General features: G+C 38.7%; 1 protein-coding gene across 3 annotated transcripts in view; it reads right to left on the reverse strand.

The window, feature by feature from the left end:
• robo3 (roundabout, axon guidance receptor, homolog 3 (Drosophila)) overlaps window positions 1-27,090 on the reverse strand; it is a 141,678-nt gene that overhangs the window by 74,954 nt on the left and 39,634 nt on the right. The window contains exon 1 of one of the 3 annotated variants that reach the window (XM_058412738.1): window positions 6,908-7,427. The exons of the other annotated variants lie outside the window; for them this stretch is intronic. Coding sequence (XP_058268721.1) covers window positions 6,908-7,031 — 124 coding nt within the window. The 5' untranslated portion in view covers window positions 7,032-7,427. Of the gene's footprint in view, window positions 1-6,907; window positions 7,428-27,090 lie in introns of those variants that run through there. 3 annotated transcript variants of the gene reach the window in all.

Genomic DNA, 27,090 nt, shown 5'->3' on the forward strand with positions numbered 1-27,090 from the left:
GATGTAGTTCAAAGCTAGGCAATAACCCTTGTAGGTTAAACTTTTTCACAAGTGTAATTCTGACAGTTTTCAAGATGTGTAAAGGGAAAGAAAACTGCCTTTGGAAATTATTTAAATATTGTGGTTAATGAATAATTACTCAAAGTGTGCCTTGGGATTACAGTCAATCCAATATTGGGAACATTATTGATGAGTGTCTATTCATTTTAAGCAAAATGTCAGAGAATAGTCCAAGCCTGAATATGAGAATCTAAATATTAAATGCATCCCATAGATGGGTTTCTAATCGTATCAATCTTTCAACAGAATTTCATCATTATGCCGCTCAAAGCTTTGGCAACTCAGCAATATATAAATATATAAAAAAATCCAAAAGCTTGAGCCAGTGGGTATTAGCAGTGCTCAGTAGAAGTTATTGATTTTTTTTTCTGTGGAGCTTTAACAGAAGATAGTGAAGGAAGGTAGTGTAACCTTGCATTCTCACTCTCTGTGGGAAAGCTCAGGAAAAAAAAAACCCTGTACCCGGTCCTGCAGCTCAGACATGGTCCAGACTGCCTCTGGCCTTTTCTCCTTTTTTTTGCTCATAACGCAGAGATGCTAAAAGAAATAAAAACACTGCAAGTTTTGCTCCTTAACCTTTGGATTTTTGGTTACTATTCCCCCCCCCAAACACAAAATGGTTGTTCTGTGGATAGCGTATGGAGTTTGCTCTGATTCTCAACTACATATCTGCAAGGTCATCGCACGACAACGTTGCAGTTTTTTTTCCTTCTGACCGTGTTTAATTCTAGCTCTCACAGCCAATGAAAAATACATCTGGAATATATGTGGATGGTATCACATATCTCAGGAGGGGGGCTTGACTTTTCCTGTAGAGATGCAGGAAGGGAAGAAGTGGGGTATGAATACTAAATTGTGCATGAGTAAAGACAGTGGAGCCTCGACGCAGCTGCTCCAACAAGGGCCTCCTGAAACAGATCTCTCCAGTGATTTGGCTATGGAGAACCAGACATATACCAGAGTAGTCAGCATACCACAGCTGGCACAGATAGCATCAGTTTCCTGGTCCTCCCAGTGGTGGCCCACAAACCTCCTCACTGCAGCAGATTAGTCTCTACGGAATCCCACCTCTGCACTTCCTGCCTGCCTCAAGAGCCCTTACAGATCCACCATGTTTGGTTTGGAGGAGGGGTTGTTACGTGTGTGTGACTAATTCCAGGCCAGAATGTTTCATGCAGTAGTAAGGATGGCAGTGTAAAAGTTTCCGGCAATGATGGTTTCTCGAAGTTGTTGTTTTTTTTTTTTTTTGCTAAGCACAGCATTTGGTTTGTAGGCAGTGGGCTGATACCTGAAAGGTTCTGTCAGAATGCTGTTTCCTCTTTTTATCTCTCCACACTGGGGGCTTTGAGTTTTCGGGATTATTCAACAAGGAAAACAGGGGGAAAAAAAACAAAACAACGAGCGTATTGATCATTCATCTCGAAACTAAACCACCGATCCCCAGCAGCACGATTCCTTGCTGGAAATAACCAACCTCGCTGTTTACAAAAACAAAATTGCTATAAATAAGTGTAGCAGAAGTCATAAAGTGGAAACGCGAAGCGAGCGTTGGCACTGTGCAGACTGACAGATTTTAAAATAGACATGTAATCATTAGTACCTGCATATTCAATTTGCACTGCAGTTCATGTATCATCATTAATGTTCTCCTTCACCAAGCACCACCTCCCCCTGAATTTGCTCCAGAAGATAACAGATCACAACCAGGATATTTTCTGTTTCCTTGATGGTGGATGATTACCACAGGAAATGGGTCAAAATGAGGGGCTAGGAAAACCCCTAGACTACCCAAAACATTGGGTACAATGCATAGATTAGATTAGGGGGCACAGGAAAAATGTGTTTAGATGTTTCATAGTGGATTAATCGACAAGAATATACTTTGCTACAGAAAATCTCAATTTAGAAGTTACACTTAAACTAATTAAGTCAAGTGGTGCTTTCACACCTCTGGTAACTCACATATGTGTGATTCCCTTGGATGAATCCTTATTATAGCTTACTCATAAGGTTGAAAGATGTTACAACATGCTATACACCAATATACTGCTGTATACATTAAAAGGAAATTAAAAAATAGCTGCCTATAGGTTCGATAGTTTCTAAAAGGATCAGCTAAGCTTTTTATCTATTCTGGTTCTGAATGAAAGAAAAGTAATATCACTGACATTTTCAGTTTCACTTAGCTGACCCAATAATGCTTTCCTGTCAGGAAACTTGTTAATGCAAAGCAGCCCATCACCATCCCTGTAGGAAACAATTTCTCATAGTAGAGAGCTGTTAAAATCAGTCTGTGTTGCCTGCTCGCTGAAATAAAACCTTGTGCACCATAGTAGCACTTGAAAATTTTCAACAGAAATAAGGACCGTCTGAGCCACATTCGGTCTATCCTTCACATTGCTTTCGGCGATCAATACAATCAACTTACAAGCTGCGATTTCCATTGGCACACCCATTAAACAACAATTGTGCCAGTAATAACCTGTGCCAAATAGCCTAAAAGTCATTCGAAAACTCATAGAGAAAGCAAGCGCTTGAATTTTTTTTCTCTCTCTCTTCAAAAGCTCTTTCAGCTTGTTCAAGTTTGATGGCAATGGCAGAGAGCTGCTGACAAATCACAGCCATGGAAGCAGGGATAGCGCGAATGTGGAGTAAAGAGAGTTGAGAGAGTGTGTGTGCTTGCTGTGTGCGTGTGTATTTGCGCACGTCTGTTTGTAAGTGCAGACAGAGACTGTGTCATTAGTTTCAGGGCTCCTGATGAGAGAGCACACATGGCCTTGAGGCCTACTGTTTACAGTGTCCTTCAGAAGCGCAACACACTCACTCACACACTCTCTCTCACACACACAAACACACTGTCGGTTGAGTTTATTCAGTTCGCCGAGCAAACAGCGAGTAAGAAAACAAAGTCACAGAATCTCAGATGATACATTGAGGCCTCAAAGGATGCCACACAAACTCATTGTATGCAAACGCACAAAACACACTCCTGCTGTTTGAGAAGTGAAGACATCTCGGTTTGTGAGTGTTGACTCTGATACCGAGAGGCGTTGGAGCCAGACGGGGGAAATCGGCACACATCTCAACCGAGGTCTATAATCCCTCGACTATCAGAATCCAGTTTACGCATGCTTGTAAACTGAGTACTCTTGTATAGGTTTACATTCACTTTCTTTAACGTGATATCACCCAAAAACAACAACAGGCTCAATAACATCAGGCTAAAATATAGATAATTGTGATGTCCCTGACTGGATTCGCCTCCAGGAGTTATCGACACTTTTTAATGCGTGCTTTCAAATCCTGGAGTGGCAGACTCTGTGATTATATAATTCCATTAAAGAGTGTTTTGTCAAGAAGATCGACATCATATATATTATTCGTCTGATGTGTGATTGTTTTTATGTGTTCTTTTACCCGTTTTTATATTTCAAGGTGACTTAGGTAATAAACAATTTGGGAAAACTGACCATTTGATATTGACATTGAAATAAGCAACATGACATTTAGCTTTTCTGGAAATAATATCACTTGTATCACTGTTAACTCACAGAAACAACCATGGAATGTTTTTTCACTATTTTGATTCTCTACCTGTTCTCAAGTTCTCAGATTTTGCAAACCTCAAGTTGATATAAAGCACATTCTGATTTATATAAATGTACTTCTTTGTTGTAATTTTATGCAATCGTTTCTATATTAACTGCTCACTTGCATGAATTTACATGACAGGACATTCCACATAAGCTAAAATGATTTAAGGCATGCCATTTAACAGAGAAAAACCTTTCATTGTTGACATGGTGAAGTTTTCTTTAATGAGCCATTTATTACCCATTTACATGACGAGTGTCGTCACTTTAAGAAAGTCTTCAGAGTGTAAGACCTTCAGCTTTCCCAGTAATAAAATGCAATATTATTTTCTGTCATATTAACTTAAACAGAGATGATTATTTGCTATTGTAATATACTTAATAACATAAGGTACTTGTTCTGTGAATATTCCACATCATTAAATGTAAGAATAAATTTCACATTTATGATTATTTTCCTATAACAACATGCCCTGTCATATGTGGTTTTACTCTTTACTTGTGACAAATATCCTTAACGTGGCATTGCTGTTTGTTTTAATGTGATCGCAAGCGCCGGCAAAACTAATTATCACAATGCCTACTGTGTGCTGTGAAATTCTCTTCAAGTGTCTAGATATTTGTCTGACATCGGCCGCCATAAAAAAAAAAAACATTTCCATTTGTGAGCGTTTCTATTTGTCAGAGTAGATCAGAAATGAGCTGATTTTACTATTAAAGTTTGTCCTGGTGTCACAAGAAGGCTCCACTTAGTACAAAACCTGATGTAAATTCCAGAAAACACACGGAGATTCTTACACTCAACCTTCCAGAATCTTACCAAGGGCTGTCCTTGTTGCCAATAAAGACACAGTACCACTACACCTCGTACTTTAAGTTGCACACAGACTCTAAATGTCAACACCTTAATAAGAAGCGATGTACACTGAGATAAAAAAAAATGTCTAGCTCTACTCTACCAGTTAACTTCACCATTGTGTTGATAGGTCAAGGATTTTTCCCTTAGTCTCTATCCTTGGGGTCACCACAACAACAACTGGAACTAATGTGCAGTGGCCATTAAGCTGTCCTAGACTGCCAGCCAGGGCCACACGAGCGACAGATTGATGCTGGCGCTTTGTGCTGTGGTTCTATTCAAACCCTTCAGCACCACATCACCCTGAGCAAGATTTTTTTTATATCAAAGCATCTTCTTTCTAACCATTCTGACTTCCATAGGCAGCGATCAGTTAAATAATACAGTGCCTTTTTTCATGAGATGCTCTTACACTCCTTATTTATTAAGAACCCAATACAGTAGCCATAAGATACAGATGCATGGATATATTTCTGAGTTCATTTAATAACAGTGAAGCCTGTCTGAAGTGGTGCTGACATGGAAGAATGCTTTATCGGTGGACTTGTTGAAAAGAGTAGGATGGTCTGAAGCTCCTATTGTGTCCTACCAAGGATCAGATAGCAAGGGCGAGTGTACAGAGGCTGCAAACAGAGACATCAGGGCACACTCGGCTGGAGATGCTTCTTTTTTTTTTTTTTTTTATCTGACAAGACTGCATTGTGTATACATGGACAAGAGATGGACAATGCCTGCACAGGACTGTAATCAGGACAACCCTTTGGGCCGATCCTCTGACAAACACGCACTCCACCCCGGGTATCAGGACATCAGTAAATATTAACCAACATGTGGAGGATACATCCCTGAAATGCTTGTTTAGTTTGGAGAAAAGACACTGCAGTTCATTCACAGCACTATCGGAAAAAAAACAACAGTTTTTGCTTAAAGAAAAGACAATTTTGTGCAGCTAGTTTCTCACGTATGCTGTTAAGGTCTGTCTGTCCCTTACTGTATCATTATTCACAGCCAAAGAGCTTCTCCCTGACTCACTCCCATTTAGTTTGAGGACAATCAAGAGAGAAGTGACAGCTGTTTTAGGGCTATTTCAAAACCCTTCAAAAGAAACTGCGCCAACTCCTCTAGTTACACACTCACACACATCTACACCAAACTGCTCTACAGAAGCGCAGACGACTATGACAAAGTCAAGCCCTTTAGGTGTAACTCTAGCCTCTTTTATTTTCTCCGCTACTTTATCAGGTGGGGAAGGGTGAGTAGATAGCCAGCAGCCACTCCAGACATACCACCGGTACCTTCACACAGCTTCCAACGACCATCAGCGGACTGAAGGGTTTCACTGACAAACTCAGCCAACCTATACCAGGTTTCTCAGCCGAATAATTCAAACAGGCACAGAAGTTCAGCCTGGACTGATTCGAGGTGTGTGTGTGTGTGTGTGTGTGTGTGTGTAAGTGTGTGTGTGTGTGTGTGTAAACCAAGCTTTAGGAAAGTCAACAGAGAGCAAAATGTCACAACAGAGACCATAGAACTACAGAATTTATATCTCAGCAGTTGAGTATTGGTTTGAAATATCATTTCCCTGCTGGTCCGTGTGTAGCCTCCTGATTCACTACACAACTGTGCTGGCTGGTAGATCAGGGACAGATCTCGCAGCCAGTGTTTACTACCTCATAAAAACAAGCTATTGCCAAGCAGCAAAGCCAGTTAAACTGGAAAATAATAAAAGCCAACATTATTCTGGAGAAAGCAGAAATAGCTATGTAATGACTTGTTATTTTTTTTAATCAGGCTAAGGACAGTGTGGTGATTGTGAAAAGCACCCTAAAAATCATCTGCTCAGATATATGTCTCTTTTAAATATTCATATCAACTTATGACATCATAAAATGTAATAAAAGTTGTTAAAGGCTTTAAAAACACTAACAGCTGTAGAGACGGGTCTGACGGTGTTTCTTATCTTTCTTTCATTTATCATTGTGCTTCACTTAGAGGAGGGGAAAAAAGACTTAAAATAAAAGAATAATTTAAAGGCTGCGTTATAATAAATGTTGAACAGGCTCGTGAAAGCATTTTGTTTCACGAGCTTTCCGTTTAACCAAGGCGCATCTAGCGGACCGCCGAGTCTTATTAACTCCACCTTGCCTTGCATGTTGCGCGTAATAAAGAAGCACTTCTAACACTGAGGCATCTCAAATTCTCTGTCAGATCAGTGCGCACAGAGCACAGCATCCCCACACGTGCAGTTGTTTATTCTGTGTCATTTTAAATCGGTTATGAATGAAGCAATAGGCGCGAGCCCGAAAGCCGTATCCGTTTGTAACTTTTTATACGTGTTTGCCCATAAACTCTTACTATGTTGGACACTAAACATTTCCTTATTCAAATCGGAACTTACCATGTACACAGATGAGCGTGCATATAACCCATAAAGCATGTAAAGTCCGGGGAAACTCCATCACCCCCTGCAGTAGTACTGCGACTCCGCGGTTTTTGATGGATAGAAACGGACCGCTCAGCATCCACAGGATCCAAAGCAGTGTAAGAGAGCGCTTTGCTCACTTCCAAACAGTCACACTTAAGAAGACAAGCAACTCCATCCAATACACATATAACAGGTTTTTTTTTGTTATTTGTTTACAGTTCAAACCGAGGTAGGATCAGCCTGACTCTCCCGGACATCCTTTAACCATCTGTCCATTTAACTCCACTCCAGCTCAGATCTCTTGTCCTGTGTGCTTCAGCGCCGCGAGGAATTTACAGATCTACAAATACCAAGACACAGTTTCTTAAAGTGTTTTTTTTCTGAACAAGATTAAATGACTCTTTGGTTAGTTGTTCATTCACGTGGGCAGTTTTGCACCGCTCGCGCTCCGTCCTCGCTCAGACGCGTTCAGTGTGAATGAACGAACGCTGCTCCACACAGCGCGCGCCTACGGCTACAGCCTCGCGCCCCCTTCAGTGCTCGTGTCGCTGGAGAGCTTCTTAAAGAGACAGGAACACAATAAACACTACACCCTGGATCCGCCATGGACCTCACTAATTCCGCTCATGATTACTTTTTCTTTTTCTTTTTTTTTTTTAGAAGTACCGGTCTAATCTAACTTTTTGATTAAACATTTAATTGGTTTATTCACCAGAAGCGCGTTGCCCAGGCTACACTGTTGACCAGGCTAATAAATGGTCATGAATTCATGCTACGTGTTTTGCCAATTTGCTTCAGGGGAAAGTAGATAACGTCGCTAGAAGTCGCCAGAAAACGTCATCGACTAATTTGCATTCATTTCATTTCAATGGTCATGATCATTTGCATATTAAAACGTGTTATATGAAGAATCGTAAATAATATAATTCGTAGAATAGAATAGAATAGAATAGAATAGAATAGAATAGAATAGAATAGAATAGAATTCATCTTATAGAAAGAGGAAGGTTTGGTTATGGTGCTACAAACTAATGTACTACCATTTCTATCAAGAATTCGGAAAAAAAGAAGCATTGGTAGAGAAATAGACATGAAGGGAATGATTATGCATGGAATAACTGACTTTTAGCATTTGTAAATATAGTCAAGGAGAGAGTTTAAAACAATGAATAAATAAGTGTGGGTGGGACAGGCAATAGTGGTCAGTGATTGGTCCATGGGAAACAATGGTGATCAGTGATTGGTCCGTGGGAAACAGTGGTGATCAGTGATTGGTGGTTGGGAACATAGGCCCAAGTTGGTTGAATCGACACGAATAACCAGCGTACAACTCAAATAACTCGTATAATCAGTAGCTGTAATATGAACTTGGGGGGATGTGGTAGCTTAGTGGTTACGGTGTTGGGCTACTGATCAGAAGGCTGTGAGTTTGAATTCCAGGTCCATCAAGCTGCCACTGCTGCGCCCTTAACTGCTCAGTTGTATCAAACGAGATAAAAAATGTATATGGATATGTATAATGCTAGAAATGTTAATGTAAGCTTGAGAACTGTACTGAGTGCAGGACACTCAATAGCATCAGCTCAAAAAGTCAATAGATTTGAAGCTAGACTCGTTTTTGAAAAACAAATATTGTTATGTTATAGTTATATAAGTTATGACACAATAATGTTTTGCCTAATAAGTTTTTTACTTTTAGTGCCAACTTTGTATCAAACTTGGGCTAGCCAAAGATCTGATTTGTTCTCTGGCTCAAAATGAATGGCTATATAAGAATATTCCTATATAAGCTTCTTAGTTGCTTTATAAATTCCATAGTGTAATTGACCTCTCAGTTGTTTGATTTGAGGTCAGAGATGGCTACACTGTGCAATGGATCTGCTTAAACTGGGATTTAATTAGCTTTCTGGATGAAGTATGTTCAAAATTGCATTGTATTTGATTGTATTCAGCCCTCAAGAAGTCATGCTCAACATTATAGTAAACTGACGCAATAATAAATGTTTGTGGCATGTTGACCCATCCTTCTGCAATGTACATGTCAGAATTACACAACAAGGACATAGCACAGAGCTACATCTATTGCCAGATTGAAATCAGATTGAATTACCTTCCCATTAGTTGCTTGTTAAAATAACTTTCAACAAATTTTCACAGTACAAATTAACAACCCAGGTAATACCAAGCAGACCATATTCATTCTCCCAAAAACATCAACATCATTTTCATCAGTTTCAAATCCCAGTCAGTAGGCAACGTGTTGTGCTCTATAATATAGTGAAAGGTACAATAACAAACCAAAACTCGCCACAAAAATGAAAAAGTTCTCTTCATATGCTAGCTAAAAATGCTGGAAATCATATTTTGACATGCACTCAACTGTGCACTTTATTAGGAACACCTGCACACTTACTCCTTCATACAGTTCACTAATCAGGCAATCATGAAGCAGAATTGCAATGCATAAAGTCATGCAGATACAGACCAGCAGCTTCTAGCAATGTTCACATCAACCATCACAATGGGGACATAGCCTCACATCCAATGAGCTGCAGTTCTGAGACGGAAACACCCTGGTGATGAGAGAGGGCAATGGAGAATAGCCAGACTGGCTCAAGCTAACGGAAAGGCTACAGTAACTCAGATAACCACTCTGTATAATTGTGGTTAGCCAAAAATCATCTCAGAATGCATAACGTGTCAGACCGTGAGGTGGATGTGCTAGAACAGCAGAAGCTCAACTCGGGTTCCATTACTGTAATCTAAGGACAGAAAGGTGAAGGTGCAGTGGGCACAGGCTCAATAAAACTGAACAGTTGAAGACTGGAAAAAACGTAACCTGGTCTCATGAATCCTGATTTCTGGCTGGTGAAGGAGGTGTAATGGTGTGCGGAATGTTTTCCTGGCACACTTTGGGCTTGTTAATACAAACCAATCATCTCTTGAATGCCACGGATAATTGAGTATTGTTGCTGACCATGTGCGTCCTTTCATGGCCACAATTTACCATCTTCCACTGGCTACTTCCAGCATGATAATGCATCATGTTACAAGCAAAACTCATCTTAAACTGATCTGAATCCAACAAATCACCTTCGGGATTTGTTAGAAAATGAGATTCACAGCATGAAAGTGTGTCTGAATAATCTCCAGGAATTACATTATGCCATTGTCATGTCAACTTGGAGTCTCAAAGGAATGTTTCCAACAACTTGTGGAATTCTTGCCACAAAGAACTGAGGCTGTTTTTAGAGCAAAGTATTAGTATAGTTTTCCTAATAAAGTGTTCAGTGAGTGTATAAACGCTAAATAGCCTAAAAACACATAGAAACCAAAATGAAATCAAGTACTGATTATCAAGGTTTAATTTGCAAAGGGAGTTTATATGTAGAGGGAAAAAGCCCCTTGATTTATACATATTTGCGAATACAGTAATTAATTCACCTGATTTGCCTAAAGGAGTTATAATAATTAAATTGTCAGACTGCTACGCTGTCTAAATGAATAAATTATTACACTTTTTAAACTATTTGTACTTCTATCCTATGAAGAAATGAAAAAAGAAACTAGCAATATTTCACTGCAAGATCCAGAAATTTGCATATATAAATGCTTAACTAAAGCTTTCATTAAAATTTATTTAAAAAAGCAGTGGATCAGGAAATAATGAATCATGTTCTTTAACAGCTAACTGAGACATATATATATATATATATATATATGTATATATATATATATATATATATATATATATATATATATATATATATATATATATATATATATATATATATATATATATACATATATAATGGCTATATATATATATATATATATATATATACAGTGTATATATACCATCACACCCATTTCTACATCATCCCACCAACAAGCTCATTATACTCTCTCACATATACTTATTAACAGTCTCAAATTACCAGAAATTACCTTAAGGCTTAACTTGCTGTGTGTACTGTAGAACTAAAATATCTTAATTATTATTATCCAAATGATGTGCTGACCAGGGGCGGACTTAACCAATAAGCGAGGTAAGCAGCCGCTTAGGGCCCCGGGGAATTAGGGGGCCCCGACCAATACCAAGAAGCCTATATAAATCATATAGTATTTATTACTTTTCTATCATATATTGTATGGTCTGTCTATAACCATTAAGATTTTAACGTTACTATTACATCTTTCCAAATGCGGTGCTGGTGCTGACTTATAGAATGTTTTTTCCCAAAGTGTCCCAAGTGGCAATCAAAGAGTACAGCAGAATAAGATTAGCACATGTATTAATTTATCATTACAAAAGCATTAAATAAGTGGAACTTACATAATAGAGTGTGGTTATAATAATAATAATAATAATAATAATGATAATAATAATAATAATAATAATAATAATAATAATAAGGTAAATTGCTTAAAAAAAATTATTAAAATAAATTATACATAAGAATATGTTAACACTGCTATACAAATAATAATAATAATAATAATAATAATAATAATAATAATAATAAATGTAAAAAACTTTAATTAAATAATAAAAAGTTCCACAATTTTAGACACACTGGAGTAAGTGAAGAATATAGCTGATAAGTTGATTATTTTGATAACGCTTCAGGCTTTAAGCAAATCAGCAATCATGGCCAAGACATTGATTTCAGTCCAAGTTGCTGTGTGCCTCTCTGATGTGATTGAAAGAGAAAAGTAATATCAGCAGTGCCTCATGATGGTGAGGGACACACACAAACACACCCACACACACATACACGTGTGTGTGTCGGCTGTAAGTAATAAGACTTGGCGGTAGCAGCCTGTATGCAATTTTGGAAAACTGCAGCAATAAATCCCAAAACAGGTATGCAGAATATTTTGCATTCATCACAACACACTGCCTCATTTAGTGCCTTTTCCCACAAACTGAAGCCAGGAGTGATACCATTTTTTTGTCGGGATTTATTGTCCTCTAATGGAATAATTACCATTAGCTATTTATTATGTCTCCCAAAAAGCTAGACCAACCTCCATTAATGTATCCGTAATATTTATCTTCATTCCTTCCACGAAACACAATTTATTCCATTATATTCACATTAGAAGGCAATCAGGCTCTTTTAAGGTCCCATGTACAACCAGCAGTCTCTGCTGCCAGCCCTCTTTGTATTGTCCTCATGTTTCATGCATGTGCCTGTTTAACTTAATTGCAAAAGTTGATGAATTGAGCTATCGTGTGTAATTGAATAAAACATGATGTCGTTTCCCCCTAAATACATTTCATCTCTCTTATGACGGATGCAGCTTACTCTGGAACCCATTAAAAATTTGCTGGACTCGCCGAAGACAAGTGTGCAGTCAATGAATTTACCCGTGTAATCGTGTTATAATGGAGAGTTGTGGCAGTGTCACATCAGCAAGTGCAAATGATGCCATTAGGCCGCAGGCACACTCGTCCAGAAGGGCAGATGGGGATGATTTCTTTTGCCTTTAGATGACTGAATGTTAAAGACTAATGAAATATAACATATTAACCATTATAAATGTATATACTTATCAAATAATGTAATGTATTCACTGAAGTAAAACAGTTTTTTAACGTGTGTTAAAATTAGAAAACATTCAAACAATGTAATTTTTGATTCTCAAAACTAGCAATAAACCCAACCAACTGAAAAATCACACAGATTTTTAGAATTGTGAAAATGGCCGTGGAAAGCAGTTTGCAAAGTACTGTTAAAGTTAAAGTGAATTCAGTGATTGAGCATCCTTTTTATTCTGTTCTATATTATTTATTATTACATGTTCATGAAGCAAATTAGGTCCTATTCTTGCTTATATTACAATTGCTATAAACAGTCATTTCTTCAAAAGCACGTCTTACCTCCCTCTGTTTGATTTCACTGATAATTAATCACAAAAATACAGTCATGTTACTCCATCCAGCAGCAATCCGGTGGCCAAACACATCTGACTATTCCAAATCACTGACACTGAAGACTCCTTTCATAATTGTTAAATATCTCCCCAGAGAGGACTTCATCATATCAGTGTATTTTGTTTTTTACCCCAATCACATGTTAGAAGGAGTGCATTGATATAAACCTTGCATCCTGAACTGCTGTCTGAATCATACTGTTATATAAAATCAATCAGATTTTGACCAATGGACTCCCGATTTAGTCTCAGTGACCACCACAAGTTCAGGTGCTGCACTGAAAACGATTTTTGCCTACAGTTTCATTGCTTGCTCTCAGCATGGCTTTTTACACACGGATCTTCCGCGGATTACTGTGAGCGATGTCAAAACATAGCAAGATTTGCATCTCTCACTCTACCTAGTAAGAAGAAGAAGAAGAAGAAGAAGAAGAAGTACTTGTACTCTAATATATGCAATTTTCTATCTAGTTAACCTTTCTTACATGTTCTGTTTTTAGAGTTTCACTAAAAAACACAAATCCATATAGTATGAGAGTAGAGAGACAAAACTAGAGCTCTGAAGGACGAGTGCCATGGTGTTGAAGTGGAATGGTTATTCTGCTGGTACAAAGTGGTCACAGCCCCTTCCTTCAATAGTTGGTGTCCTGTGGGAGTGGATGGTTCAATCAAATCATCACACTTGAAGTGACGACTGCAGATTCTCGTATTAGGAGTGACATTAAAATCCTCACTCCAGATATTGTGAATCCATTTTTTGTGTGTTTCGTCGTCCGAAGGGAAATTATGGAAACTAAGCTCGGAATTAAACCTTGAGGATGTGTCGCATAATTGGAAACAGCAATACTGAGATGATGCCAGGTATTTAAAGTGTCTTGAACTCATTTGGTTTTTAGCAGAAATACCTAGGAAGTAGGCCGAGCTTAAAGTCTATTGTCTATCAGGTAATATGATGGATTTAAATTCTTACTAAAATAATATTGGAAATTGTGTTGCAATCAAAGAACATATTGTAATAATAATGATAGTGTGTATTCAAAACTTTTAAAATGCATAAAGCTGGGAATAAAATCTATCTATCTATCTATCTATCTATCTATCTATCTATCTATCTATCTATCTATCTATCTATCTATCTATCTGTCTATCTGTCTATCTGTCTGTCTGTCTGTCTGTCTGTCATACTGAACTCTAGCATAAAATGCTGAAAAACAGAACAGAAAATGCACTAAATGTGATTATATTACAGTGTAAGAAAATAGTCAGACAACATAGTGTTTACAAGACAATCACAGAAACCTGTTGAAAAAGTATAATTTCCACTGCCACAGAAAGACAACAGGATGTGAAGATGTGCTGCTTTGTGATGACTAGCAATTTAGCCGATTTAAAAAAAAAAGGCATCAAGAAAAAAAACCCCTCAGAAATCAAAGGCTTGCAAATAACAGCAAATCAGTAAATATGTCCGTGTGTTGCTTTCTAACATAAAATAAAAATGTAAATCAACTAAAAATGTTTTTAATATAATGAGTGAACTTTGTGCTCAGTGTGATTGTGTTGTAGTCAAGAATACATAAAAATCAGGCATTGATATTGCCCAAGCCCTTTAGGGACACAAAGGATTATGTTATAGATTAATTGATTTTGAGGGCGCTGGTGGAAAATAGCAATATATCTCTTCATTGATTTGCCTCTGAATGTGATTGGCAGCTGTCATCATCTCAAGAGACGGAGGCTCATGTTTAGATTGTTTGTATTGGTTCTGTTATGCCTGCTTTTCCTTTTCCTCTTTCTCTCTCTCTCTCTGTCTCTCCCTCACACACAGTCTTTGTTCTAAATCTTCACTGTTTGAGTCCTTCTTAATTGTCGCTCTGTGGAGCGCGAAGGTCCCACTGTTCACCTGCTTCATTCTGAAAGGGTTTGAAATTGGTGTGTAATAGAGGGCCATGTCCCATGTGTCCCAGCCTGTAGACCTGACTGGCAATCCAGCATTAACCTCTTATATGTTAGATCTCACATTTCAAGCAGACAACTGACCCTAGCGCCTAATTATCTAATGAAGTGTTTTTCCACATTTGGTGCAGTGTCAGGTCTCCTCTACACAGAAAGAGTTGCTAATTGGGAAGCTATGGGGTGCTTTTGCCAAGGTGTAGCCGGAAAACCAGCAGAGCTGCTGCCTATTAGTGATTATCCAAACCGACTCTGGCATGCTAGCTTCCTCCCGAATGTCCAAAGTCTCAGCTCTCTGTCTTGGAGAAAAGATTTGCAGAAGTTGTAATTTAGCTCTGAGATGGTGTGACGAGCTCACTAACAACACGCCCTGCCTCTGACTCTTTTCTTCAATTGGAAATTGGAGCCCCCATCATTTTGTTTCCCTTGAGAGGAAATGACTCTTCCAATTCCCACAGACTGCTACAGGATTCACAAGAGAGATGACAGCAATTACAGCCTTTACTGGCCAGTGGTGCCCAGGAAATCTGCTCTAGCTCACATGCTTGAGGTTCATGCTTCAGTCTTTTCCTTGGGAGCCTGAAACTGGCTACCAATTTTCTTTTTCAATCTCTGCAGCATCTCTTAATAATAGATTCATATTTGCCTGTTCTTTGGCTATTTATTTGCTGATATAAAGATTTTGCCTAAAATGGGGGAATATCTACAGTGTAAAAGTCCTGTTGTTAGTTCTGAGCGAAGCACCGTATCAAATGTACCTAGCAGACAATGCAGCTCTAAGCATACTATATAACTGCTCTTGAATATGCAAAATGAAAGCCATTAAACAGCACTGCATGTCGAAATAAAATGCAAATTGCCACAACACATCACAGCTTCTGGGTTCATTGGCTATGGGAAGCGAGTGAGGCAAGAGAAGGAATCAGTGTTATCAGGTCTTCAGCTCAGTGCACTAAAGCAGAGCAGGATTAATTTCTGATCTAGGGATGGAAATTAAAAATCAGGCTTCTCCGTGATTAAATGTCAATGAGATTCAAACTTAAAAATCAACATTTAAACCTCGTACTTCTGCAAATTTAAATAAAAAAAAAAAGCTAATCATCTTCAATTATTGTGAATGCAGTGGAGGACATTTTATTTGGAGGGGCTTTAATAACACAGTCACATCTGCCCACACACATTCAGAAACAAACACACAACCACTAGAGCAGATGCTGTAAGATATCCCTTTTGAAGAGTTTTCAGGTATCACAGAACATTCTTCCTTCATGCCATCCTCCTGAGGTGAGAGGTGATTCCCTTGCACCTTTTCCCCTACCCGGCGGCATGGTAGACAAGGAATGCCGAGTCTGACTGAAAATGATACTAGTGGTTCATCTCACATATCTATCACACTGTCAGAGAGGGCACTGGAATGCTGTAGGGAAAAACTCAAGATAGAATACTCAAAGCAGAGTTAGAAAGACTCCAGTGGGAGAAAGGAATTTTCCTGAAGCATGTTTACAACATGGATATCTTTACTACAGGGCCTCAAGCAGTGGAACAACAAACAGGAGCCGATAGAATAAACCGGCTCTGACAGATTAGATAAACAACAGTGGGCAGAGAGAGAGAAAGAGATGCTAAATATAAACGTTATAAATGTTCAGTGTTAATGCAACATTAAGGGAATGAACATTGCTGTAATGTCAATTGAGTGTGTCCATTATGCCTGCACATTGTGTACTGATACATGCAGTTTGTGCAATGAGTATTGGAGCAAAACAACACCCGCTTATACAGTGTATTCCTACTAACCATCTCAGGGAAATGTACACCAGCTATTTATATACTTAAAGTCCTGTGAGCAGGATCAAGAACATTTTCACTGGCATGGCCAAGGTGCTACACAAAGCTGGTGAAAACGAGACTTAATCCTAGACAGGGATTAGAAGCGATGCACCAAACACAGCATTTAGCCAGAGATTTTCGGAGAAATATTTTGCAGTCTGACTTGTTGGTAGAATCATAGGAATTATGCTGGGTGCCCCATAAGAACTTGGCTGTAGTGGTTATATGACATTATACCTTCCTGTAGTTAAAGGCATTGAGGAAGTGACGCTTTCTGGACAAGAATTGTCTATTGGGAAAATATTTAGGCTTAGGCTACAGTTTCTTGAAATTACACAGGAACAGAAATTTTAGTAACCATTGAATAAAAAATAAAAACATCATCTTCATGTTTATATAAAACTTTCACGTTCAGGTCCTGCAATATTTCTAATCCATGATCCAATTTGCAAATATTATAGAAACGTTAAATTTTCTTTCTGTATTTTTAAAATAATATTATATGATGTAACAGCTGTAGAAAATCACAGCCCTGCTGATATTCAGTACAACATCTATATTCAGAGTTTGATTTCACCTTTATACAACAAGTCTGTAAGTAAAAAATTAATACTGAGCAAAACTCTTATACTTACAACTTGCTGTGGATAATTAAAAAGATGAGTTAAATCAGCCAAAAAGGCCAGTCTGATCAAACAACTATCAAATGATTGTATCCAAGCCAATCGTACACCTCCCCTTAAAAAACAACCAATCAATCAACAGGCTACAATAACCAGCTTAAGCAGGTAGGCAAAAAGAGTGATAAGAATGGCTTATTGCTTCTACTTTGGGATTTTGAAATCAATTTAATTATAAATTTGTTGACTGGAAAAATCAAGTATATAAAGTACAAGAATAGCCAGAGTATAAGACATGTTGGCATAGTTAAATATGTAAATTTACACCAGACATATTTCACTTCATAGCTGTGGTCACCCTACCTGCTTTCTGTGTTTTGATTTATTTTGTTGTTTGCTCTTAAAAACTGCAATTCTGATGAAAACTGTGTGTTTGAAGTTGATCTCACAGGAAGCTGAACTGGAACATGACTCCAGGCCTCCTCACTCGACACTCGACCTCACTAATGGACAAATTCTCAACGCGATATTTCAAAATCTAGTGGAAAGACTTACCAGATGATTGGAGATTATTACAGGAAAGTGGGGACTTAATCTTGAATGGGGCATACAAAAAGCACATGTCAGAGTTCTGATCAGGTGTCCACATACTTTTGGCCATCACTGTGATGAAATATTATTTGGTTAGGTTTAGACATCAAATCATATGTTTAATTAGAAAGTACATTTACATTTTATTTGCCCCAGGGATTCTCAGGAATTCTACCTCAACTTTAGCCCTGTTTTCTAATCTCTTCGGACATAGGAAAATATAAGGACACTCTGATTTTCCAACAAGCTGCCAGAAATAGATTTATTTTTGAAAATTGTGCCACTACTTAATATCTTGTTTCTCAAAACTCACCCTGAACAACAACACCATCAATTGTGGAGTACCCACTGGGGTGGCCAATGATATTTCAAGGCTAGCCTCAGCATCCCTTAGCGCTACCCCTGCTTGTGAACATCAGTGCATTAATTCCTCCCCATAACTTTCATACGATTTCACAAAATGATCTCTTCTTGCATGTATGTACTATACATTCTTCTCTTGTGTTGTCTACTCTTCTCTTTACCTCTGACCTTTTAATCTGATACAGACACTGTATATGTTCTGGCTTTAATGTTGTCTAGAATTTTCCTCTCCCACTTCCTCCTTTCTCTCTCTCTTTCACACACACAGCTAGCTCTTGATTTACAATACTCTACTGCCTATTGTAGAGTTGTGCCTTGGGGAGGGTATCCAGGCATAAACCTCTCTTCCAGCCCTTTATTTATGTCACCTTCATCCGTAGCAAGGATGCACCGTGCCTTAGGGAGCCCCCCCCTCAGTGTCCCCTGGGCCAACAGAGGCCAACTTCATGGTTACTGTTGTTTGGGAGACAATGGCTTCTGCCTATCATCAAACGGGAGTCAGATGTCTAAAGTCGGGCCTCGGGTGCACCCAGAGACGCCTTCCTTTGTGCTTTTTCGTTTTTTCCCAAATTATGGAAATGGCCGTGGAGCTTCACTTTTAACCTGCAGACGGCAGACAGCAGCCCTCACCGTGACCCTCGCCCTGGGAGCTTTAACAAAGTTTTATTTATAAATAAATTTAGCTATTGTTTTTTGTGCTTTCAGACACAAAGGGTGTTGTTAGCATAGGGTACAGGAATAGACGCAACACGCCTCAATTAGCACAATGTGAAAAATCATATATACAGATAATCAAATAGATTTGCTATTTCTTTACCATTAGCCGAGTTGCCATATGGACAGATAAAAGGCTTGTAATGCTGCCTTAAATGCATGGCTCTGTGTTTCATTGATCACACCTGTTTTGTTGGTCATGGTAGCAGGTGTACCCTGCAATTAAGGGTTCAAAGTTCAAAGACGAGCAGCCCAAGGCTGTGTCAAGCATGATTCACCGGAAAAAAAATGTCTCTTCCAATGGCTCGGGTTGCCTCCAGCAATATTTTAGATGCTATGTTTATTCAAGCCTTCATTTAGCAGGTTTTAGATGGAGCTGAAGAGCTGGACACTGCGGATGCACAGTGAACTAAATATTTAGTGCTGTAGAGTGTGACATCAGGGCAAATGTGAAAAACTGTTTCTGGGAAGCCTGACCATCCAATCATGACAATGAAACAGAAAAGATTCAGGCAAGTAGCTGGAAGCATAAAGTTACACACCATATTACAAACCAACACACACATATATGTACACACACACACACTTGTGCAGAAACTATTTACAGGCGCCTGGGTGCAGTCCAGCTTACGGTAAGTATAATTCTCTCATTTATATGACGAGCGTGTCCTGAAAGGGATATATTTTTTATGAGTGGCATGCTGGAAGGCTCACTAGCTAAATCTGTTTTGCAGTCTAAAATCAGTTTTTTGTCGACTTTTTCCTTCTCGTTTATTGCCTTTGCTGTTTCAGAAAGAAGAGGGCTTTTCAGAAGAAGTCACAGAGGCTGAGTAAAAACTTACTGTGTAGAAAGTGAAAGCCAGAGTGAGGTAGTGGTAGTGATATTTTAGGAGCTAAAGGTACAATAAGGTCATCAGCTTTTCTTGTATAATGAGCTCTGTCTGGGTATCAACACGGCTTCTCGTTTGGCTGTCAGAGCCTGTGCGTGGTGAAGAGTTTATTATAAGACCTACTTGAGGAAGCTTCATTTTCATAATCGGGCAGAAAAAGAAAAAAAAGAAAAAAACACAGACTGAATTCCTCCAAAAAAATCCCCATCAAAATTGCTCAGCAATACCAAGTAGGTATCAGTAGTGTATCTGGCATCAACAGCGCAAGCAATAACAAAGCATTTTCTAACACTGTGTCTAATGTGATGTGTGAGGAACAAAAAAGGTACAGCTGATCTTAGAACAAAATCCGATGAGGACCTTTACTGCCACATAACCTAGCAAATACAGCAAAATATGGTAATGTATTACAGGCTCTTTGCACACAGCAGGGATCTGCTAATAACTGAAACGGCCTCTCAGCACTGTAGGAGGTCACTGATTCATGCACATGCAAATTGAGTTCTGCACAACTTGTTGAAAAGTCAAAAAAAAAGAGAGAAGCTGGTGGCAGGTAACAAGCAGTAAGAGCAGGGGTGAGATTTTAATAGGAGTGAAGCACCACTCACGGTAATTTGCACTGGACGAGCAGCCAGACACAACGCTAAATGCAGAGAGGCTGGGGTGTGTGCTTAGACTGTCCATAACATGAACACTCTAATGGAAATTTACATACACACACATGCCCTCTCTCTGACGGGCAGTTTTGTAAGAATGTTAATGGATAAGAACGTGAGCATGCACACACACACACTCACACACACACACACACACTGTAGCTATTATGCTATAAACTTAACTAGGCATTATCTGTCTATCCACTGCTTATCCTGCTGGGTGGCAGAGCCTATCCCAGGTCCCTGTACCAACCTGGCAAAGCCTATCCCAGGTGACTTGGGGCACAAGGCAGGGTATACCCTGGACAAGATGCCAGTCTATCACATAGCACACACACTCACACCCCTATTCACACACTATGGACAAATTAAAGACGCCACTCAGCCTACAACACGTTTTTGGACTGGGGGAGGAAACCGGAGTACACAGAGTCACAGGGAGAACATGCAAACTACACACACACTCACATGGCAGAGACAGGAATTGAACCACTCATCCTGGACGTGCGGTGCAAATTAGCTAACCATCAAGTAACCATTCTGCAACACTTGGATTTTTGTTAAACAGCAACATTTATTTGAGCCAGATTCAAAACATGTTTTTCCCCCGGACAACAAAAGAAAATACTTTTGAAGTAAGTTACTAAACAAGTCATAAATTGAAAACTTGGCTGAAAGGGCAAACTGTGTGAGAGTTAATAAATGCAGTGGTTCAACATGAAGCCTCATGTCTGAGCGAGATCACATCTGAGAGAGAGGGATAGAAAGATAAAAAGGCAACCAGGAATAGATAAATTAGATACTGAACTCAGTAAGGCAGTTCAGACAAAAGTGAAGTGAAGTGCAGAGGCCAATGAGAGCATTCTGACAGTGCTTTGCTGTGTTTGTCAGTGTTAGAGAAGGCTCGAGATGCTCAGCTGTCTTCCCGTCTTCTCACTTTCTCAGGACAGCTGCTCACGTACTATTACGGTTACTTTCTCGCAATCTTGCTCTTTCTCTATCATAAAACACAGCCTTTTTGTCACACACTGATAACAGACCGTACAACTTCCTCTGTTTCAGCAACTTCTTCTGTTTCATCATCAAATTCAAAAGTAGATAAAAAGTGAGAATTGAATAAAAAAAAAAAGTGAATCGTAAAAACCTCACTTTTTAACCATGACAGTTCTTCAAGATGCTGATTACTTTTTTCTCAAAGTTCTGTTTCATAGACACAGCATGCAGGAAAGAGATCTGAGAGATCTGCAGTTCTGATGGTTTTGTGATACCACAGATCTGGACTGATTTGCAATAGGAAGAGCCGTGTGCTGTTGACAGAAAGCATTTGGCCCATATATCAATCTCAGCTCTCTCACACACAGAGTGAACAGACCAGCAGCTGTGGCTCTGGCTCCTGACTCGGCTCAGGTTAGCAAACCCTGCAAACTCTGACCTTGTTCATGCTTTAAATGCTTACAGCATGCTCATAGAGCACACAGTGTGTGGTAGAACTAAGAAAACGAGAGTGCTTTAATCATCTATTTTTTTTTTTTTAAAAATCGAATAATCTTGTGTCAAAATTGTCTTTACTGCTGGTCAGACATAACGATGGTAAAAAAAAAAAAAAAGGACTCAATTATTGTCTGTTGGGAAGAAAACACCACTGATTTAATACCATTTGGATGTGTGGATGTTGTAGCATCATTTGTTATGCCTCACACCTGGTCGTATTTACATTTCCCATGTGTTCCTACTAAGCTTGCACACCCCTCAACCCCCACTTTCTCTGCTGTCAGGATTTAGGTGATCTGCCATTGCATGTGCTAAGTGCTTCATGATGACACACTCACACCAGCACACCAGGGGTAATATCTGGCCTTAAACGATGGCAATGAGCAGTCCATGTTGCCATTTTGGAGAGAAAAGGTTGGAAACTGGCCCAGACACAGGGGCCGAACAAAAATCTGGCAGTCCTCCCTGCAGCTCACTTTATACCAGAGTTCATTTACAGGCAGACTAAAAGCCAGCTCCAGCTCCAGAGTCAATTATAGAAATCAGGGCCAATTGTGAAACACTGTGCTTTTTCAGTGAGCTGCTATGTATTCAATATTCCTGTTATGTGAGCCTTAACTTGGAGCTGTAGTTTAGGTGCTGGAAATACTGAAATGCTTTCCTCAAGTAAAAGTACAATTACTTTATAATAAATTAAATGAAGTAGAAAGTAAGTAAAGTGTAAACTTTTACACTTACCAGACCTTTGAAGGTAAAAGTGCAAAAGGAAAAGATGTCTACCTTAAATCACACATTTATTTGAGTTACTGATAGTAAACCTAAAACCCAAAGAAAACAGGAAACATTTGCTATGAGGCTAACTAACAACTTTGTTCCTAATCTCTCAAATTAGCTATAATGATAATAACTAGCTGCAAGCTAATAGCTAGCTGTTATAATACAAACTGTTTTATTTTATAAAATATATAATTGGTGTTTATTATTAGCGCGTCTATCTGTTGTAGAGGAAAGATTTCAGATGTTGGGATTATTGGGGTTCAATAATCGGACGTTAGCCTTATACGCCATTTTCTCATTTTTTGTCATAATAAAAAAGCAATGCAATAAAAAGCAATTGTATAATTGGTTTATCATCCGTTTTATATATAAATTTTATATTTGTTATGGTGAAAGAAGAAAAGTTGGACAAAAGTCATGTCATCATTTATAAAAAAAATGTCCCTAGAAGCCATTGAACTGGAATCGGCTAGCTGGGGGAAGTGGCACATGCAAATGAATCACATTCAAATTTTTATCAGAAAATTGAGCTCTTGTTCGTAAAATTAAATGATAAAAAATACACTGGAAACGTTCACTCCTAAATCACAACAATATGCAAAATGTATTTGCTGTTTGCAATGTATGAAAAAAATACATTTTAATGTATTTTGCAAACTAGGAGGGGAAAAGAAATGAGAGGCTTGTGAGATAATGAATGTGTATAGCTCCTCTAAATGTAAATGTAAAAGCAAATAACTTGTTTTGTGCACTTTTGTATCACAATATTAAACTAGAACTATAAACAGGCTAAATATATGATGTGCAGGTTTAAATAAGTAAAGGAAAAGTGTCAGCATTGGCAAATTGTTGTGATATTAGAGGAATAAGACACTAAAGGACATGCTGTGATCAATTTCAGTCAATTTGAGTTGATTGCTTAGCATTTTAGAAAGAAACACCATGTATTTGAAATGTATTTAAAATGTACTTTCGTTTTAACAAATATTTAACTTGTATTTTTATTCTATCATTATTTTAATACCAGTTAATTAAAAACTGCACTCTACTTGCACTGGAATCTGTGAATGTATAGTCACTTGGTCGTGCATGCTTAATGCTGTTATATCAAACCTGTTAATAAAATAAATGGAAATTTAACACACACACACACACACACACACTTAGTGCTTTAATAAGCATTAAAGCTCAAACTATAGATACACATTTATAGACTAAGACATACCACCCGAACAAGTTTTACTAAAGAATTATGCAACCTGTTTTTCCTCCAAGACTCACAGATTCTTAATTACAGAAATCAGCTAAGGGAGTCAGGGGTGAGGTGTGATAGTGAAAATACCCTCCTTCCTACTCTCTTCATATGATTTACTAATTGCGTTTGAGTTATATTTAGAGGCTGCCAATTCCCTGAATGCTTAATGAGGCAGTTGGGGCCAGCTCTCTGGAGCCTAGAAAAAGAAGTGGAGCTGTCTGCTCCTGGGCTTCTGCACTAGCGGCCATAAAATGCATACTTACTATTTATTTGCATACCTGGCACTAATCAGAGCAGCTGAGCAATGGGTGCTTTTTGCTCTTTTCATCCCACTCTGCCTCTCTCCCTAATTTGCTGCTGGACCAGGTTCCTATAACATCAGCAGCCATTGCTTCTCATTAAAGGCACAGAAAAACAACATGTCGGGGGTGGGGGGGGATGTTTTGGACCTCAGGGTGGAGATATCAGACCAAATTGAAATGAACAGAGAATTCAGCAAAATCCCACAGACAATGCGGCACTACTTATTTGGACTACTTTCTTAACTGGATAAGTAACACTTTCCAATATGGCTGTCCACAATGGCAATAATTTAGGGCTGTTTATGGATGTTTAGTATTTAATCTATACACTCTCTATAGGCTATTGAGCTGTCCCTTTCTGACAATTTATTTGAATGGTCCAGTTTATAGATGGTGTTCTGTAGCCCTCTGATAGACCCTATTACAATTTCAAATTTGCTTCACAAGTGTGTTGAACGGTAGCTAAACGTAATTTCATATGTGGTTGAAAATGAGTGGATAGGCTAGTTGATGACATTTTATATACAGTTTGTAGAGTGTTTTTATTGGACTGCACAAATAGTGCCACCACTGCACAAATAGTGTAATTTATTGACAGATCCGCTATCATGTCACTGCAATCATTGTCTCTGTGGGTGAGCGTGCATGTGAAGGTCATGTAGGCATGTTTTATAATAGAGAAGGCAAGATGACTCACATACACATCCACATGCAACACCATTCTTTTCCTGTTCCTATTCTTTCTCCTAGACAGGGAGATCTATTGATCAGGCAGCCATCTCCCTAATTAAGCCTGAGACGAAAAAAAAAAAGAGAGGCAAGAACTGGAGAGTAGGGCCAAGTGTAGAAGGCCTCTGAGGAAAACATATGAGAAAAAGACCTACAGATATATAATAAAATGTGAAGCTAGGTTTACTTGTTGTGCAGAATGGAAAGCATATTGGATTTGAAGCTGGATTAAAGGCTATGTGGGGGATTGCGAACTAGAATCTGAAACCCATGTAAAAGCGAGCCTGCCTTAACACACACCGTTTCATTTAAATCCAATACAAGCTATCCCAACAGAATAAACAATTCACAATTCACTGGTATACCAACCTGCTCTAACAGATGTTAGCCTAGTGAATTTCCCAACTCACATTACACCACCCTGACTAAAGTCACTAGGATGATAAACCCAGAACACACCAGCACATTTAAAGCTACACACCAACCTACCACAATCCAACACTTTAACTAGTCTAACACCTCACATTGAAGCTTGTCAACCAGCCCACACACACCAACCTATTTTGACCAAACCCAGATAAACTCAGGATAACCTACTTCAACTCAACATATATCAGTCACACACCAGTGCACCCTTAACTGACATGCACACACACACACACCTAGACAATCCCAAGGCACACCAACACACCCAGCACACAATTACTGCATCCAACAACCTCAAACTCTGCAATCCAATTATCAACCCAACACATAGCAATCTGTTCCATAACCTCCAACCTTTCAGAACACATACTGTGCGTCAACCCAAACACTCAATAACCCCAGTCATCTTAAGGTTTTCTCAATCTTGGTTCAGGAGTATCCATGCTCTGCACATTTTACCTTTACCTTCAACACATAGTTCAGGCTTATTAATTAACTGACAAGTTGAATGAAGTCCAGGACCAGAACTTATAAACGCTCCCTCATAGGCTTCAATATCTTATGAGACTTAAGAGATCCTATTATGCCATTCAAGTGTTTATATCCTTTTTCTCAGTTTCTTGTTTGCCCTTAATCTCTCTTTGATTAAATGTGTTTCCTTTCACTAATTGAAAGACATCAACATAGCTCATTCCAAATTAATGTTTAAATTACACAAACCAGTAACCACTGGAGAGACTTGCGGCTGACATATCCTCCTTTGGCTGTCCCAGTGGAGCCTGAATGCTTCAGATCAACTATTCACTGTCAAAAATATCACTAAAACTAACATGGAATAGATCAAAATTGCTGCAACTGCTATCAAAACACCATTATACAACAGTTAGTTCCAGTCCACTCATTTGGAAGTGGAGTTTTTTCCACATTGAAAGATGTGTGTATATTCCATGGTGAGAGTAACATGTATGTATCAGTGCACTCTGTCTTTCTTGTCTCATGTGTCTTGAATTTAATTTGCAGTGTTTCGGCTTATCACTGGGTGTTCCTTCAATTACATGACCCCTGCTCAACAGATCACAAGGTGACCAACAGAGAGACACATTCTCACCCCAGCTTTCCGACCCATGCCATCCCTGCCACGCAGGAACCCTGTGCCTTATTTTAACTGCTGGATGATATCATCATTCCATCTGCTAATTACTGCACAGTTAGAGAGTCAGAGGCTTACACAATGTTCTACTAGGAAAGGTGCAAAAGGGTAGAAGAGAGAGACACAGATAGATAGAAAATGAGAGAGAGACAGAGAGAGAGAGAGAGAGAGAGACTTAGATTAATACACATCAACCTACTGCCAGCTTTATACAATCTGTACACTATCCCACATACACACTGTACATCAATCCACCCAACACAGACAAATCCTGACCCAGCACAGACCAATCCACCATAATCTAACTAATACTGAGTGACTCCTGTCAGTAAACACCAGTTCATACTGATATAAAAAAAACAACAACAAAAAACAATTCCTGTCAATCCAGCACATGAAAATCAACCTAAACACATCATCATATTTGAACCCAATTACCCAGTCCATTAAATACAGACCGACCTTAACCCGA

This window comes from Hemibagrus wyckioides, linkage group LG16, assembly GCF_019097595.1.
Source record: "Hemibagrus wyckioides isolate EC202008001 linkage group LG16, SWU_Hwy_1.0, whole genome shotgun sequence".
NCBI classification, from domain to species: domain Eukaryota; kingdom Metazoa; phylum Chordata; class Actinopteri; order Siluriformes; family Bagridae; genus Hemibagrus; species Hemibagrus wyckioides.